Source organism: Empidonax traillii, unplaced genomic scaffold (genome assembly GCF_003031625.1).
Source record: "Empidonax traillii isolate 1590-97213 ecotype Southwest subspecies unplaced genomic scaffold, ASM303162v1 scaffold242:size1152717, whole genome shotgun sequence".
NCBI classification, from domain to species: Eukaryota; Metazoa; Chordata; class Aves; order Passeriformes; family Tyrannidae; genus Empidonax; species Empidonax traillii.
In genome coordinates, this window is record NW_020955435.1 from 84,363 (window position 1) to 99,022 (window position 14,660).

General features: G+C 49.0%; 1 protein-coding gene across 9 annotated transcripts in view; it reads right to left on the bottom strand.

The window, feature by feature from the left end:
* The window catches only part of LOC114059785 (ankyrin repeat and KH domain-containing protein 1-like), a 98,275-nt gene that overhangs the window by 1,639 nt on the left and 81,976 nt on the right, over window positions 1-14,660 (bottom strand). Inside the window, exons 29-36 of one of the 9 annotated variants that reach the window (XM_027888628.1) lie at window positions 14,167-14,277; window positions 12,551-12,700; window positions 10,636-12,245; window positions 5,863-6,042; window positions 4,503-4,754; window positions 3,490-3,665; window positions 2,429-2,593; window positions 1,914-1,960 (exon numbers count right to left, since the gene is read on the bottom strand). In XM_027888628.1, the coding sequence (XP_027744429.1) occupies window positions 1,914-1,960; window positions 2,429-2,593; window positions 3,490-3,665; window positions 4,503-4,754; window positions 5,863-6,042; window positions 10,636-12,245; window positions 12,551-12,700; window positions 14,167-14,277 (2,691 nt within the window). Of the gene's footprint in view, window positions 1-1,913; window positions 1,961-2,428; window positions 2,594-3,489; window positions 3,666-4,502; window positions 4,758-5,862; window positions 6,043-10,635; window positions 12,246-12,550; window positions 12,701-14,166; window positions 14,278-14,660 lie in introns of all 9 variants that reach the window. The other 8 variants (XM_027888625.1, XM_027888624.1, XM_027888623.1 and 5 more) reach the window with 8 other exon arrangements.

Genomic DNA, 14,660 nt, shown 5'->3' on the forward strand with positions numbered 1-14,660 from the left:
CCTGCACCCACCAGCCCAGTGGCACTGCCACCAGCCCACTCCCCAGCCCCTGCCTGTGCCCCCGTGTACCACAGGGCAATGATGGCCCGAACTTCAAGCAGGATCTTCCTACAAAACTTCGGGGTTCCCTTTTCCACTTCAGCTCTGGGCTGCCACCACCCCATGGGCCTGCCTGGATCCAGTGGCCACAGCAGATGCCCGTGTTCCCAAGGACAGAGCTGCACAGGGAGAGCCCAGCAAGGGAGAGAGCTGCCCACATGAGGCAGGGCTGGGGTGGCCCAGGGCATTCCAGGGACAGCCCTGTCCCCATGCTGGGTCGACAGTGGCTCCCTGGGATGGGGCAGGACATGGCAGTGCTTTGCTGCAGCCAGGGAGCCCACAAGAGTCAGCACCCCACCCCTCTCCTGCACCTCACCCTGCACCACAACACCACTGCTTTTCAATACAACTGCTGTTAAAACACATGGCAGAGGGTTGGACTGGCTGATCTTTAAGGTCCTTTCGAACCCAAACTCTTCTCTGACTGATTCTATGTGTTTCTCCTTAGGTGTATGTACTGTCAGCGGGCAGCAGCACTTCTAATTTATTTTGCACTCCTCCTCAAATAACAGGAAAGATATCTGAATATACCATCCAGCAGTGCTTCTGAGGTTGATCTGCCTGGGGTACTCAGATACTGCTTGTGCACTGTGGTTTTTAAGTACTTCCTCATGCTTTTCCTGGGGAAATTCTGCTGCTGCATGTAAGGATTTGTCTGGATAAGGTGGGGAAAGGTGAAGTCTCCATCACTGAGAGTGGTCCTTTAGATTAGACATTATGTGCACTGTAGCTCCCTGCTTAAGGAATGGACCCAACATTCCGTGTGGTTACTGCGCTGCCTTGGAGCAAAAGCAGAAATAAGCACAGTTCAAGAACAGAAAGTGGGGAACTGGGTCAGGAATTAACGTTCATCTTAAGCAGAGTGCAAAAATCCTCCTCTTCTTCACAGAAAAGACTTTGAGGAGCTCTTACCAGATTTAAAGCATTACAAGAAGCTTAGAACTGAATCTGTTAGGTTTTCCTTCAGAGGGAAACACTTAGTTCCCAAGATCTGCTTCTGGGCAGCTGGTGAAGGAACCCTGCATTTCCCTGCCACTGCTGTCAGCCCTTACTTGCAGCCCTGAGCAAAACCTCATCTCTTGGGTGACCCACCTGCAAAAGGAGTGCTGGAAGCAGCAGAACTAATCCAGAAGGGCAAAAAGGTAACACAGAAGCAGGTTCACACCAATAAAAGGCTCACAATTGGCAAGGGGAAGGGCTCTGCAGACATCAATCACAGACACCTGCGGCTCCAAACCCTCCCAAATCCTGGCTGCACCCACCTGCTCCGAATGTGGCCCTGGGATGTGTCACCAGGCACGGGAGCAGCTACCGAGGACAACAACATCCATCCCTTTCCCAAATTCTCACACACAACCTATAAATGCTGTTTGCCTTTTATTGAGTATTCAGGTAAATATTTCACATTAATACAGGCTACATAAAGTAGAGCCACTATACGACATGAAATTTACTCAGCTTTTCCTTTTAAGTCTGTAAACAATTATACAGGTATTTACCACCCTAAAAGGTTGAAATCGTGTCATCAGCTAAGTTCTCTGCTGCGTACAAGGAGCAGTCAGTAGTGTTTAGCCAAAAGCACTAGTTTTGTCTGATTTTTTAAGTTTAAAGTGGCTAAACTAACTGGAGAACAGAATCAGTTTGTATAGGTAAGTCAGTTTGTTGTTATACAACGGGCAATCAAGTTTCCATTGTTACAGCCCACAGAAAATCACTTAGGCACATGAAAAAAATCCCCAGGGTTCTTCAAGGTCATAAAGATTCCCAAACCAGGCTAAAACAAGGACAAGACCCCCTTAAATCAGTTGACGTACTTGAGATGCATGTTTCCAATGTGAGGTGCCCAGGTGCCAGGCCAAATCTACAGCGAGAAATAAAAAGACAAATCTATTATGAAAACAAATAAAGGTTCCTTTAACAGTGTTTAACCACTGAGGGCGAGCGTAAGGCTTCCCCCAAAATACAACCAGACTGTCCAAAGGCAGGAGCTCTCCAGCTCCAGCCAAGGTCTGACTGACAACCTGCAAGGTGCTGAGCACAGATATAAACCCTCTCACGTGTAACAGTCCATTACCTGGCTGAGCAGTCTTGAAATGCTGCTTGTTTTACCTGGAAGGTTTGGTACTGACAGCTCCATGGGTATTTTATGAACACACACACACACACACACACACACACACATAGAGCAGGGAAAAGCCATGCAAACAATCTCAATTCTAGTTTCAAAGAACTGAAAAAAACCCCAAACATGCCACCAATCCAAAAACGGGTGTCACACCACCGTATAAAGCCCCGGGCAAGCACAGGTGGGAAAAGGCAGCCACACTACCTGCTGAGCATCAGTACATTCTGTTGAGTTCTGGACAACTTTGATCATGGGGTTCCAGGCGGGATCTGGAGTATGGAGCCCGTTAAAGAGGGGCCCTCCTGGGCCATCTGCCAGCTGGGGGTGCGAGGGGATCAGGGTGCCGCCGTACATGGAGATGGGCAGGCCCTGAGGGGACAAGAGAGCACTCGGTGAAGGGTGGCTGTAGGACCACGTCTGCCCAGGTGACAGAGGCAGGTCACATCCATACACCGGGGAGGGAACTGTGAGGGAACACCAGGGCAGAGTGCGGGACATGGTGACTCTTCAGAGCTGGAGATTCCAGTCAGCTCAGCCATTCTCCTGACCTTACACCTCTGCAGAGGCTGCAGCACACACAGAGCTTTGGGGTGAGCCCTCAAAGCCAGGCCAGCGGCTGAACCCAGTGAGCTCCGTGCTCCCTCCTCTCTGCAGCCCACGACAGCCAAGTGGGGCTGCACTGAGCAGAGCACGAGCACAGGCTCTGGGTTAAAGATTTTCTGTAATCCCTGATGGCCATCTAAAATATCCTGTCAGTTCAGAAAGAGCAAATTACAGAGAAGTTTTTTGCAATTACAAGAATTCTCTCCATGTGTGAATTATACTGTTCTGCTATGCAGAAGATCCCAAGAGCAGATGCTACAGCTCCTTCTGAAACGTGCTGTGAGTCCTCTCCTCCTGCCACTTCCTTAAGGAAGGTGTGTGGTACTGTGGGCATGATTTGTGCTGAAAGTGTTAAGCAAACCTTTAATCAGCCTCAAGAGCTGAGCAAGCTTTTGTGAAATCTTCCTGAGCCTCTGAGAGAGGAAACACTGGAGGGCAATGGAGGCCTTCAGATATAGACCAGAGAACATCTTCAATCTACAGCCTCTGGTTTTGTTTAGATGTGTCTCCAGGCTTGGGCAGTTCTGGGGTGAAAGGAGGTTCAGGACTGGGGTGGTGAGCAGCAGAGGAACACAGATGGAGTGTGAACAGGCAGAACAGGAGATACAACGAAGTCAGTACTTGGTCATTTCACAGACTAAATCCAACCCTTTGTAACTTACTTTAGAAAAATCCACAAAACTATTTGGCATAGGTTGGTGGAAAATATTCGAGGGAGCCACTATTCCAGAATCATCTCTCTCCATGGGCTGATGCTGAGAAAACGTGCCTGGGTCTGACAGCTGCTGATGCATTGGATGACTTCCCATGACAGGCTGAGACCAACCTGACAGGCCTTCTGGAAAGGGAATTGAAAATAGAGATATTGAAAATTCACTGCAGATACTCTGGAGCAGAATTCAGAAGCTGCACATACCTACATCTACCCAAAGGCTCCCTGAAAACACACAGCCAGAGGTATCTGAGGGCTCTGCTCTGGCCAGGGGAGACCTGCCACAGCAGAAGGTACTTGCAGGTTTAGGCTGATAATCCATTACAGACAGTGCAAACACACCTGTCTGACCTGTATTCCTCTCCCAGGGATGCTGCAGCAGACCCCATGTGAGGCTGGCTACATATCCTCCTCCCCTCCAGCCTCCCATGTACCACGGGAACACAGGAAAAAGAACACAGGAAAAAGCTACACTTGTGACAGGGGCAAAACCAGGGAAAGGGCAGCCTGGTGAGGTAAGTTTGGCCATCCTGATCCTCCAGACAAGGGTGGAAAGGATGGGGACTACCAGGAACTGGGAGTTCCAGGTGTTCACAGGAGAACCATGAAGATCCAACAGAGTTGCCAGCACAGTCTGCAAGCACACACCAGCTTTCCTTGTGAAAACACAGCAGTGATGAGACACAGGTTAACCAAAGTGTGGAGGGTTTTGCTGGAACACACAACAAATGCAGGACTCAGATGTTTGTCTTTAGAGCTGCCAATGGAAACACTCCACACCTCAAACGCTGCACCTCCTCCTTTCCACAAAAACTTCACTTCCCAGCACTGACACCAGCTCTCCCTTTGGGATGCACTGCACGGAAACTGAGTACCGACTGTGGAACTTTATTCCTCCTCCACTTTCCTCTCCCAGTCCCTCTGCGAGGTCCTGGAAGTTTCTCTGGGCTGTCCAGCACTCACCAGACACGCTGTTCACTCCGAAGGACCAGATGCCGCTGTGGCCCACGGGGGCTGTGAAGTTGGTTCCCAGGGGCGTGGGCGTGACGGAGCCTCCCTGCCGGATCCTGGCGAGCCTCTCTGTCCCGATGGGAGGGGGCACCTTTCGATCTTGGTTGGCGTTACCCGTTTTTGGCTGGCCCAGGTTAGAAGGTGCAGAAGCAGCTGAGAGGGGCGAAGATGATCCTGAGGAAACTGATGGAATAGGAGATTCACCTGCTGGAAAGAGTATTTCTTGTGCTTAATTACACACAAAGCACACAAGGTATTAAAGCATAAATGCCACCCGCTCTATCCCCCCCAACATTATCTCAAAGCAAATTATAAGATGTGTTAAAGGCTCTTTTTTTTTTTTGCAAGCAATCCTCAAGTCTTGCACAGAAATTCTGTCTGCAAGTTCTTTTAACTCTCAAAAACCAACATTATAACACAAATGCTTTCAGCCATCAGAATCATGATATTCTCATGACATAGCAGTGTATCTACATTAATTACAAGAAAGAATAAGAAACATGGAAGAGTTTCAGGAAGAGGTGAAAACATCAGCCAAAACACCATAAATATCTAAACAGCCTGGTTTTGGGATCCACCACTTCCAGCAGAAGAGAAATCAGACAGCTTCCCAAAGCCACAGGTGTGACCCAAGAGCGTAAGTCCCGCCAACTTCAGAAGCGTCACTGACTCTCCTGGGGAAATCCAACTTCCTTCGAGCACTCCTTTAAACATTTGGGTTCTTAAACTCAAGAGTGGCACTGAAGTTGCATGCAGTGACACGAAAAACCTCTTCAGCTAAGATTCTGAATTAAAGACCCATATTTTCCATAAAGCTGCTTCCATGTTCTTCCCATTAGGAGGAAAGCCCCCACTGTTACCTCGGATGATGCTCAAATATTTTGGAACATTTTAAGTATCATTCCAGATCCCAATTAAAAAAGAGAAAAAAAAAGGCAAGTATAACTTCAAACCATGGCAAACATGACATTTTCACCTAATATTGCACTCAAACTATGTAGAGGGGAATTTTTAGCTCGCTATAATCACCTCCACTCCCCCACAGCTTCGTGCCCTCTCCTCTCAGAGCCTACAATGACTTGGTTTTTTTGCCCAAATATACCTTTAGTAATGCTACCAGAACTAATGGCATGGGAAAAAAAACCCCATAAAAATAGCACAGCTTGGGATTTGCAGGCCATCCTCACAGCTGCTAAAAGCAATTGGAAAGCATTTTGTGCATCACTGGGTAACCTCCCCTCAAGTTAGAAATCTACTAAAGACAAGAGCTATGAATTTATAGTTAACTAAGACAGACCCATGAAGTTCCTACATGAATTTGTTGCGCTTGTCCAAGGATGTGGTGAAAAATGCTGTCTGTTAAAGCTGGGAGTCCCAACAGGCGCTGGCCCTTGAAGGTAAACCCGTGCTCCTTGTATGTTTGCTGAAAAGCCTGTCAAAGGACCTGAAGAAGAAGTTGTAGAGCTGTTGGATGGATCTAGAGAGGGTAAGCCTGAAATAAACATAAATTTGATTAAATATCTCTCTTTGGGAACCTGCTTCAAAGCACCAGAGAAAGCTAGTGCTTCCAAATATAATTAAAGCATCTCATCACCTTCGGGGGCATCTGCACAGGGTAAGGTCATTTTACAGGTGCACGACTCTCTCTTAGAAACCACAGAGGTATTTCTGGAGGCTCTCTGGTTTGGCCTCAGGTTTTAGCCAAAACAGCCATCCCTTTGGTCACTGAAAGGAATGATCTTAGCAGGGAGGGCAGAGCAGGAGAGCTGGGAGTGGCCAGGATCTTTGCTTACAGAAAAGCCACACAAATCCAACAAGGATACCGGGCTCTCCAAAAGTCCCAGAGGAATCCAGCACCTGGGAAGGAGTTCTCTGCAGGATGGACTTTGCCATCCCCATAGGTACCTTCATGTAGAGATCAGTCAGAGCATGCTGTGGCCAGAGGCAGGGCTGACATGGCACAGCAGCACAGGGGAGGGGGCTGCTCTTCCTCCAGGGATGTGTGAGAGGAAGAGAGAGAGGGAGAAAGAGTTCAAAGTCCCACAAAAATTATTAACAAGGGGGGAATCACAGTTTTCTTTGGTAAGCCAAAGCTTTTCAGTACTTTTCCAAAACGCTGTAAAAGCTCTTATCACACGTTGTTACCTGAAAGCAGAAACGGGCATGGCCGTATGTTCACCTGAGTTTTGGGTTTAGTTTCAAGGGCCTATTAAACAAGATTAGTTTCAAAACCATTTAAACATTTCAAAATGACCACAACCAGGACCAGCCTACATTGTTGCAGAGCGAGGCTGAAGGCTGTACCTACACACACCCCAGCACAAACAGCAGTGGTGCCAGGCAGGACCTCAGGTCACAGACCAGAGGGGCACCTTCCAGAGCCTGGATAGTTCCTGAAAGCCAGGTCTTTTCCCCCCAGTATTATCAACCAAGTCAACCTTACTGCTTCCAAAAGTGCCAGATCCAACCTGCTCACATGGACAGAAATGACCTGCTGGATTTGAAGGAGGTATTTTTCTCACTAGCCTAAAGGTTAAAAAGAGAAGTCTCCCTTACAGCCAAGGAGAAATACACCCCTCACACTGCTGGAACAAGGGGTGCTCAGCTGAGGCACCCCAGCCTGGGGGGACAGTCTTCCATGGACAGGACACTCTGGCCAACCCTCCACCCACAAATGCCCCTGTGATGACCAATTCCACCACAAATCAAAACAGGAGCTGCCACTTGGCTGACAAGCCACCAAAGATCCCCAGTCTGCCCCAGACAGAAGGGTAACAGAGGTGCTGCTGCCCACGGGCACTGCTGGGATCCTAAACAGAGAACAAGGCAGGGATTAGGACAAAAACAGCTCTGCTGCAGGAGAGGGATGCCCAGTTGTGTCTTTGGATGGCTCAGGAGGATGATGGGTACACAGCTGTTGGGTACACAGCTTGTGAAGTGCTAGACCACTTCAGCACTGCTGGGTATGTTCCATGTGCTGAAGGGAGTTTGACAGCCAGAGATCCACAAATCCAGAGTTTTCAGGTCATAAAGAACACTTTTTATCGTTATCTTGTCCTTCCTAAAAGTGGACAAAAAACTTGGCTCGATATTAAAAGTAGCTATTCTGAACAATGGCTTACCAAATTCTGAATGCAGTAATGAGCTTCCTATTCATGTACTTACCAAAAAAAAAAAAAATCAGGTTTTGTAACACTAAAACCTTCTGCAGTTACTTGGGCCAGGAACTCAAACTCCTCGTCATGCTCTGGAAGCATAACTGAGCTTTTCAGAGGAGTGTATTGATCTCACACAAACTCTGCTCAAAATTCAGCTTATCAAAGCCCCCAGGCACTCCTGCAGATGCTGCTTATTGCAAGGGCTACCTCCACCTTTAGAGAAACAGCCACAACACTCAGTCACTCCATGTGAAACTGAGTCCATTTCACACAATTCCACACTCAGGTGCTGCTTCCTAAGTTGGCATATTTCAACTTTCAAGACTTCTTTTAAAAGCAAGGTCTCAAACCCCTTCTTAAAATGCAGAGGAAAGAAGTAACAAGTAGATTTCTTTCAGTCTCCTCCACAGCCTCCCCAAATGGTTGGGCTAAGCCTGCCCTCAATCTGCAAGCTGCCAGGACAAGAGACCTAAAATGTGGAACAAATAGGCCTTTCCAGAACAGATCCACAGCCAGTAAGATCTGCAGGGGGATCTGTGCCTGGTAAACTGGTGAAGCAGAGAAAACTCAAGCTGCAGCTGAGCTCACCCATGACCAGGAAAAGCAGAGGACCCAAACTCCACCCTGAGGTGAGAACTTGTTAAGAAAATGCTGCTTTAGTGCACAAATGATACCAAATCTCCACCAAATCAGTTTAGAGGTGGTCACCAAGGAATATTATTTGTGGAAAAATTTCCAGGAGTCCAACTGCACAAGACAGGCACGAAAGACACATCCCTGCTCCCTGAGTGTGGAGTCACATCCAAGATCAGAGGTTCCACCTGTTCCAAAGCCGTTCCCATCCCCTCTCACCACATGGAATTGCCAGCCCAGGCCCAGGCTGCTCCTTGTCCATCGTGCTGCTGCTGGCCAAAGGAGTGACTGGCCCTTCTGCCCCTTCCCAAAATCCCATGAACCCTGTCACTGAGCCCTCTGGACACAGCCGTGGGAGTTCCCAGTTCAACCCACTTTGGAGGCTGAGCTGGGGACAAGCCAGTGAATGAGATGGATGCACAGACCACACTTGGACTCTAAAGGGAAGGTGCTGGACAAGTCCTCAGCCTACTGTGCCCATTCCTTTCCTCACTATCACACCTTTCAAATATCCCCTTCTCCCCAGGCTCCCCATAACCTGTGTGACAGACAATTTAGGTTCTGAAATGAAGGTGACCAAGAGCAGTGGGAAGTAAAATGACATTAAATGAATCAACTAAGGACCTGACCAACCAGTCACTCCTGCCTAGCACAATTTCAGCAGCACACCTACCTATTTGTACTTTTTCTTCACTTTGCAATATACCCTAATCGAATCCCAGCTCAGAAAAAAACATGTTCTGTCCAAATATTTTTGAGCTTCAATTGAGAACTTCACACTTAAACTCCCTAAAGTCCACTGTGTGAGCTCTCCTTGGCTACCTACCTAACCTTCCTAATGCAGGGCAGAAACAGATTTACACTGCCTTTTAAATTCTTACAGTCATTTAAGGATATGTAAAGGACCCCCACAGCAAACAAATGATCTTTGCATAAGGAAACAGCAAAGTGTTCTGCTGCTGTGGGAAGTCCCAGTCAGTGTTTGCACACACAGGATGCCATGGGCAGAGAAATCAGCAGATCCCACTTGCCACAGGGTTCCTGCCCCAGGGGTTATTTCAGCAACAGCCAGCTCCCAATTTAGAGGAAAAGCTGAGCCATTGTTAAGTGTTTCTGGAGCCTGCTGAGCATCCGGCAGCTCTTTATTAACAGTCTCTGACAAACAAGGTCCAGTTACTTTACCTTCCACATCTGGTTCTGCTTACTAGGCTGACACTGGATGGGGCTCAAAGCTCTAGGTGTGCCCTAGTTTTGCAGAGCTACAGCCCAAATTAAACTATTAAGAAAACTACAGTCATAGCAAATCCCCCAGTTCTGTGGTTAAAGCCAGTCAGAGAGAAGCTTTCTGGTTTGCAGAAGTCCTGCAAGTTTGTAAATCAACCAAGAGGAGCGGGAATGCTGAAAATCTTCTTTCCTCAGCATCACATCTTCCAAACGCTCCCTTCTCCTTTACTCTGAAAGTCAAACTACTTGACTTGTCCCAGCCCAGCATTCGAGTTCTGTGCCAGCATCAGCCCAAATCCCCAACACAGTGTGTGGGTAAGGCTCTCCAGCTACGCCAGGGCACCCAACAGACACCATGGCAAGGGCAAAGGCTGGCACAGAATTCATCTCTTGAGGGTCCCTTCCAGCCAAATGGGTGCAGCCAGTTGTCTGAAACAGCTGGAATGCCAAGATCCTTCAGGCAGAGAGCAGCAAGGGCAGGGAGCTCAAGGTCAGTGCTCCCAATCCATTTTAAATAAATCCAGATAAGCTTGGGACTGCTACACTGAACTTCCTAATAGAACACCCCATGCAGTAGCACACCAATTTCCCAAAGCACAAAATAAGCTTATTAAAATCCCAGAGCTGTATCAGGAATCAAAAGGCACAGTTTCCCCTCACTGAGTCAAACATAGAGTCTCACATAAAATAGGGGACACATGCACACAGTCACTGCTGCAGCTGGAACCTCCACCAGTCCTCAGGTTTGGTATCACCCCACACTGTGTTCCATTCCAACCCAAACCCTAAAATCAGTGCTACTCTACAAACTGGTGGGAGCATTCCTGTGTCTTACAGAGGACAAGTAATGCAGTGACTGCAATCTTCCCAGCACCTAACAGCCTAGAAGAGCTGAAGAAAAATAAAAAAATCATCAACATTTTAAAGAGCACTTCGAAAAAACAGGCCATCCTCATTGCATGAGCATTCTCCCACTGTCATTTGCAAGCTACTTCTCCGTCAGTTTGAGATGATCAAAGTGCAATGGCTGGAGAAAGGATTTTGTCCAGTGCACGACCTTAATGACTTACCTACAGGACTAGTTGAAACCCGTTGGGAAGGTGGCCTGAACCCAGGAGCCTTGGAGTTGTCAGGATGGACGTTTTCCACGTGTCCTAGCACAGAGTTATTCAGAAAGGTAGACTGAACAGTGAAAGATGGGTCAGCTGCTGCTCGGGTAGAGAGTGGACAGTCTCCCCATGCTTGGTTAGCTGGCACCTGGTTGCTATCAAAAAGACTACTAAAGTGATTGAAGAGCGTTGCTGGCCCAAAGGCAGGAGGCAATGATTTGTTTGCTGGGTTAATGTGCATCTGAGAACCGTTCATAACGTTCATGGCTGACGAGAGCTGCACTGCAGCAGGTGGACCTTGAGAAGGTGTTAAAGGAACTTGATTCGTAACAAAAATAGACTGAGGATCTTGATGGAGGTTTGCATTTGGTACCACTGAATAGAAAGAACCTCTGGACTGCATCCTGTGAGTAACTCGAGGTGCTGGTACAGCTACTTGAGGTAAGTTACTGTTGTCCTGATTATCTGCAACAACTGACCTGGGCGACGCTAAGCTTAGAGGAGCAGTTTCTGAGCTGGATGAGAAAGGCATCGACATGGAAGGGCTGATCTCCGACATGCTGGTTGGCAGTACCTCCTCCTGGGCGTTACTGAGCGGGGCAGGGCTGCTGGAGGGGCGGGTCTCGGTGCCCGCCGAGCTGCTGCTGGCCGACACGCTGCAGCTGCTCGCAGCCGAAGCCGGTGCGTTCGCGGGCGGCTGCTCCGGGGTCGGCACCTTCTCCTTGGGCGCCGAGACGGCCGGGAACGAGTCCGCTTTCAGCGCGGAATGCTGCGCCGGCGGAGCGCTGGATGGCAGGAACGCCGTGGGCACCTGCCCGTTGTTCGGGGGGGCGGAGGGAGCTGAGGGCAGAGTGCTACAGGTGCTCGTCACAGTTGAGATGGCCGTGGCCGCGGCGCTCGTCTTGGGAACGCAGGCGAAGAGCTGCTTCCTGACCGAGGAGGGAGTCCGGTTGCTGGTCGCGCACAGCGGCTGGGTGGAAGCGGCTCCAGACGAGGCGGTAACGGGACAACTGGACGTAGCTAACCCGGGAGACTCCGTCTGCAAGACGTTCCCGTTCTGGCTACCTGCACGACTCGAGCTGTTATGCTTTGGAGAGCTGTTTGTGCTGCCGGGGTTAACTGGTCTCACCGGGAATGGTCCCCAAGTGTTCGGCGAAGGTGAAAAGGTTCCTCCAAATTGGGCCATAGGTAAGCGAGGGTGTCGGATCTGTTGCATAGTTTGGGCAGCCAGCAAGGCAAAATGAGGGTGAGAGTAAGCGAGAGGAAGAGACACCGGAAAGGATGAGCGCACGTTTGCAGGGACATTCTTGTTGAGTTTGTTACTAGGCTGGAAAGTCGACAGTGTCGACGACTGCGACGTGACGAGGGGCGGTGCTCCGAGAGGAAAGGAGTTCTTGTTGGAAGCGGTCGCAGTGCTGACCCCAGATGAAAAGTTTGCGTGGATTGATTTGGTGCTTGAAGCAGGCGTTCTTATGTGGGTTTTAGGAATCAAGTCTTCCAGTTCCTTGGCAGGATCTTGAATAAGGGCGTTGATGAGTTGCACTGCGTATCGCGTGGACTCTGTACCACCCCTGGATTAAATACAAACAGGTTTATCTTTTGCAAAAGGAAACCCCACTTTGCACACCATTCCATAGCCTCTCAATTTCATACTGATCCATAAGTCTATTGTATGTTTACTCCAGCAAGTCATTTCTTGACTTCTGTGTATCTTAAGGATTATCTCTGAAGTCAACTGTCAGCATATCTTGGCAGCAGGAATGTGTGCTCTATTCAGTACCAAGAAGCTAAATAGGTCCTGCCCTAAAAAGCAAACAAGCTTCTCAATAAATGACACCGTGGATTGACTCAAGACTTTCAGTTCAAGATACTGTACCTTATAGTGATCATTCTCTCTCCATTCTTATCTTTTTGCTTATCAACATCAATGTGGGCGCCAGTGACATCTTGAATTGCCGTGATGTTGCACCCACCTCTTCCCATTATTCTAGATACGACAGAAGCTGGGACTGATAATTTCTTTGACCTATATCACAAAGACCAGAAATCTGTGAAATGCAGTGTCTGACAGTGGCTGAAGCAATATTCTTAAGTTTCAGGGCAGTAAGTGGTTTTCTGCTGATACTTTCTTCACCCTTTGGAGCCTTCTCAAACTCCCCCACTCAAATTATTCATCCTCAGTACCTGACAAGGACTTTCCAGAAGCATTTATTCCAGCACTACTGTAACACAGATATATGTGCCTCACATTGCTTCAGAAACACTTCTGGATTTTATCTTATCTTGTGTACCACTCCTAAGTGAGGCAAACCCTTAGCTTATCAACCTAAACTTACATAAACAGTGCTGCTTCAAATATAAACGTCCATGGCTTAGCTATTATAGCAAGGAGAAGGTGGCTTTCCAGTGTTTTCCCGGTGATCAGCTCTGTATTACCACCTGCATCCACAAGCTTGGAGTATTCACCTCTTTCAGGCCCCAAGATCTGGAAGCGCAGTGTCACCAATAAACAATGGTGGGTGGCAGATGAAGGTGTGCAGGGTTGGGATTTAGGGAGCTGCTGGAAGCCCCTGTGATGGCAGCCAAGCCTTGCAGGAACAGGTTCACTGTCAGGCCGCAACACTGTTACCAGGGTCAGTCAGTTTAGGGTTTTCCTGATTCACGTGGTATTGGCAGGTCAGTGCACACACACAGTATTTGGGAAGTCTCGGAATACGAGCTCTGCTTGCATCCAGACCCCAGCTGTGGTCCCTGGGCCACCACTGTCCCCAGACTTTATGGTGTGGACTTCTGGCACCCATACACTGCCTTCAGGCTTGCTAGTGATGTGCCTGGCTCAACGCTGAACAATTAGAGGGGATTCAAAGGGGGTTCAGAAACCACTGATGACTGTGCAGGTGCCTCTGAACATGGGACAGATCCCCACCACCCCCTGGAAAGGCTGCCAGTTTCACTGAGCTATTCCAGTTCTGGAAACTATTTCAGTCCTTGATCCTCAGGAAATTGTTTCTCACTTAATAGGACACAAAGGAAACACCTTTTATTCTAAACATCTAAATAAATGGAAATGTTCTAAAGCATCACCTCATGTTGCCAAGGTGGTTTTCTTTCCTCCTCTCCTGCTGAGACAGCACACTACAATTTCAGAGTATGGACCCAGTTCTAACCCATGGCTGCTTCCTGCTTTGGGTTTTCTTCCCCCCCTCCAACCCCAAGGCCTCTCTCTCTCAAGCCAGACATCCCAGTCATTCCCTATCAAAACAGAGCTTCCATCATCACCTAACTTTCAAAAACACCCACACTGCCCACAGGGCTCCTGACTGTACCTTGGTCTGCTTCCACCTCAGCCCACTGGGAACCCCCGGGAGACATTTCTCCTCCAGGACAGTCCACCCCAGTGTCCAGTCCCCTCCCACCCATCACCCACAGTCCTTTCCCTCCCCCCCTGCCAAGGCTGATGGTGTTGACCTAGAGAAGTGTCCCAAGCAGTACCTTTTTGCTCCGGAACAGCAGCGCCCTCCTCTCTGCAGCTGGAACTGCTCGATCGGTGTTGGCTGCAGAGTGTTGCTGGGGGGAGGGTCTTTCAAAACTCTGCCCACTTGCCTGTCAGGGGCAGAAGGGATGTTTGCATCCGTTACTTTGATAGACATCCTTTCTAGCTGGGGGATCACTCAGAGGGAAAGGGAAGGAGGAGGATTCCTGCTGAGATCAGGAGAGGCTTTGGGAGAGGAAGCCACGCAGCTCCCGGGCACTGCGACTTTGGCAGGACACACTTCCATCAGCCAGGGCACAGCAAACACCAGTGCAGAACTGTATGGAATGTTCCTCATGGCACAGGGAAGGAGGACAGGGTGGGTTCTGGATGCCATCTCCAAACCCTGCCATGGCCAGAAGAGCAGACAACACCCACATGAGCAGTCGAGCTGAGCTGGTGAGACTCGAGAGCCCCAGGAGAGCTGGAGCAGCCCCAGGTCAGAGGGGGATCA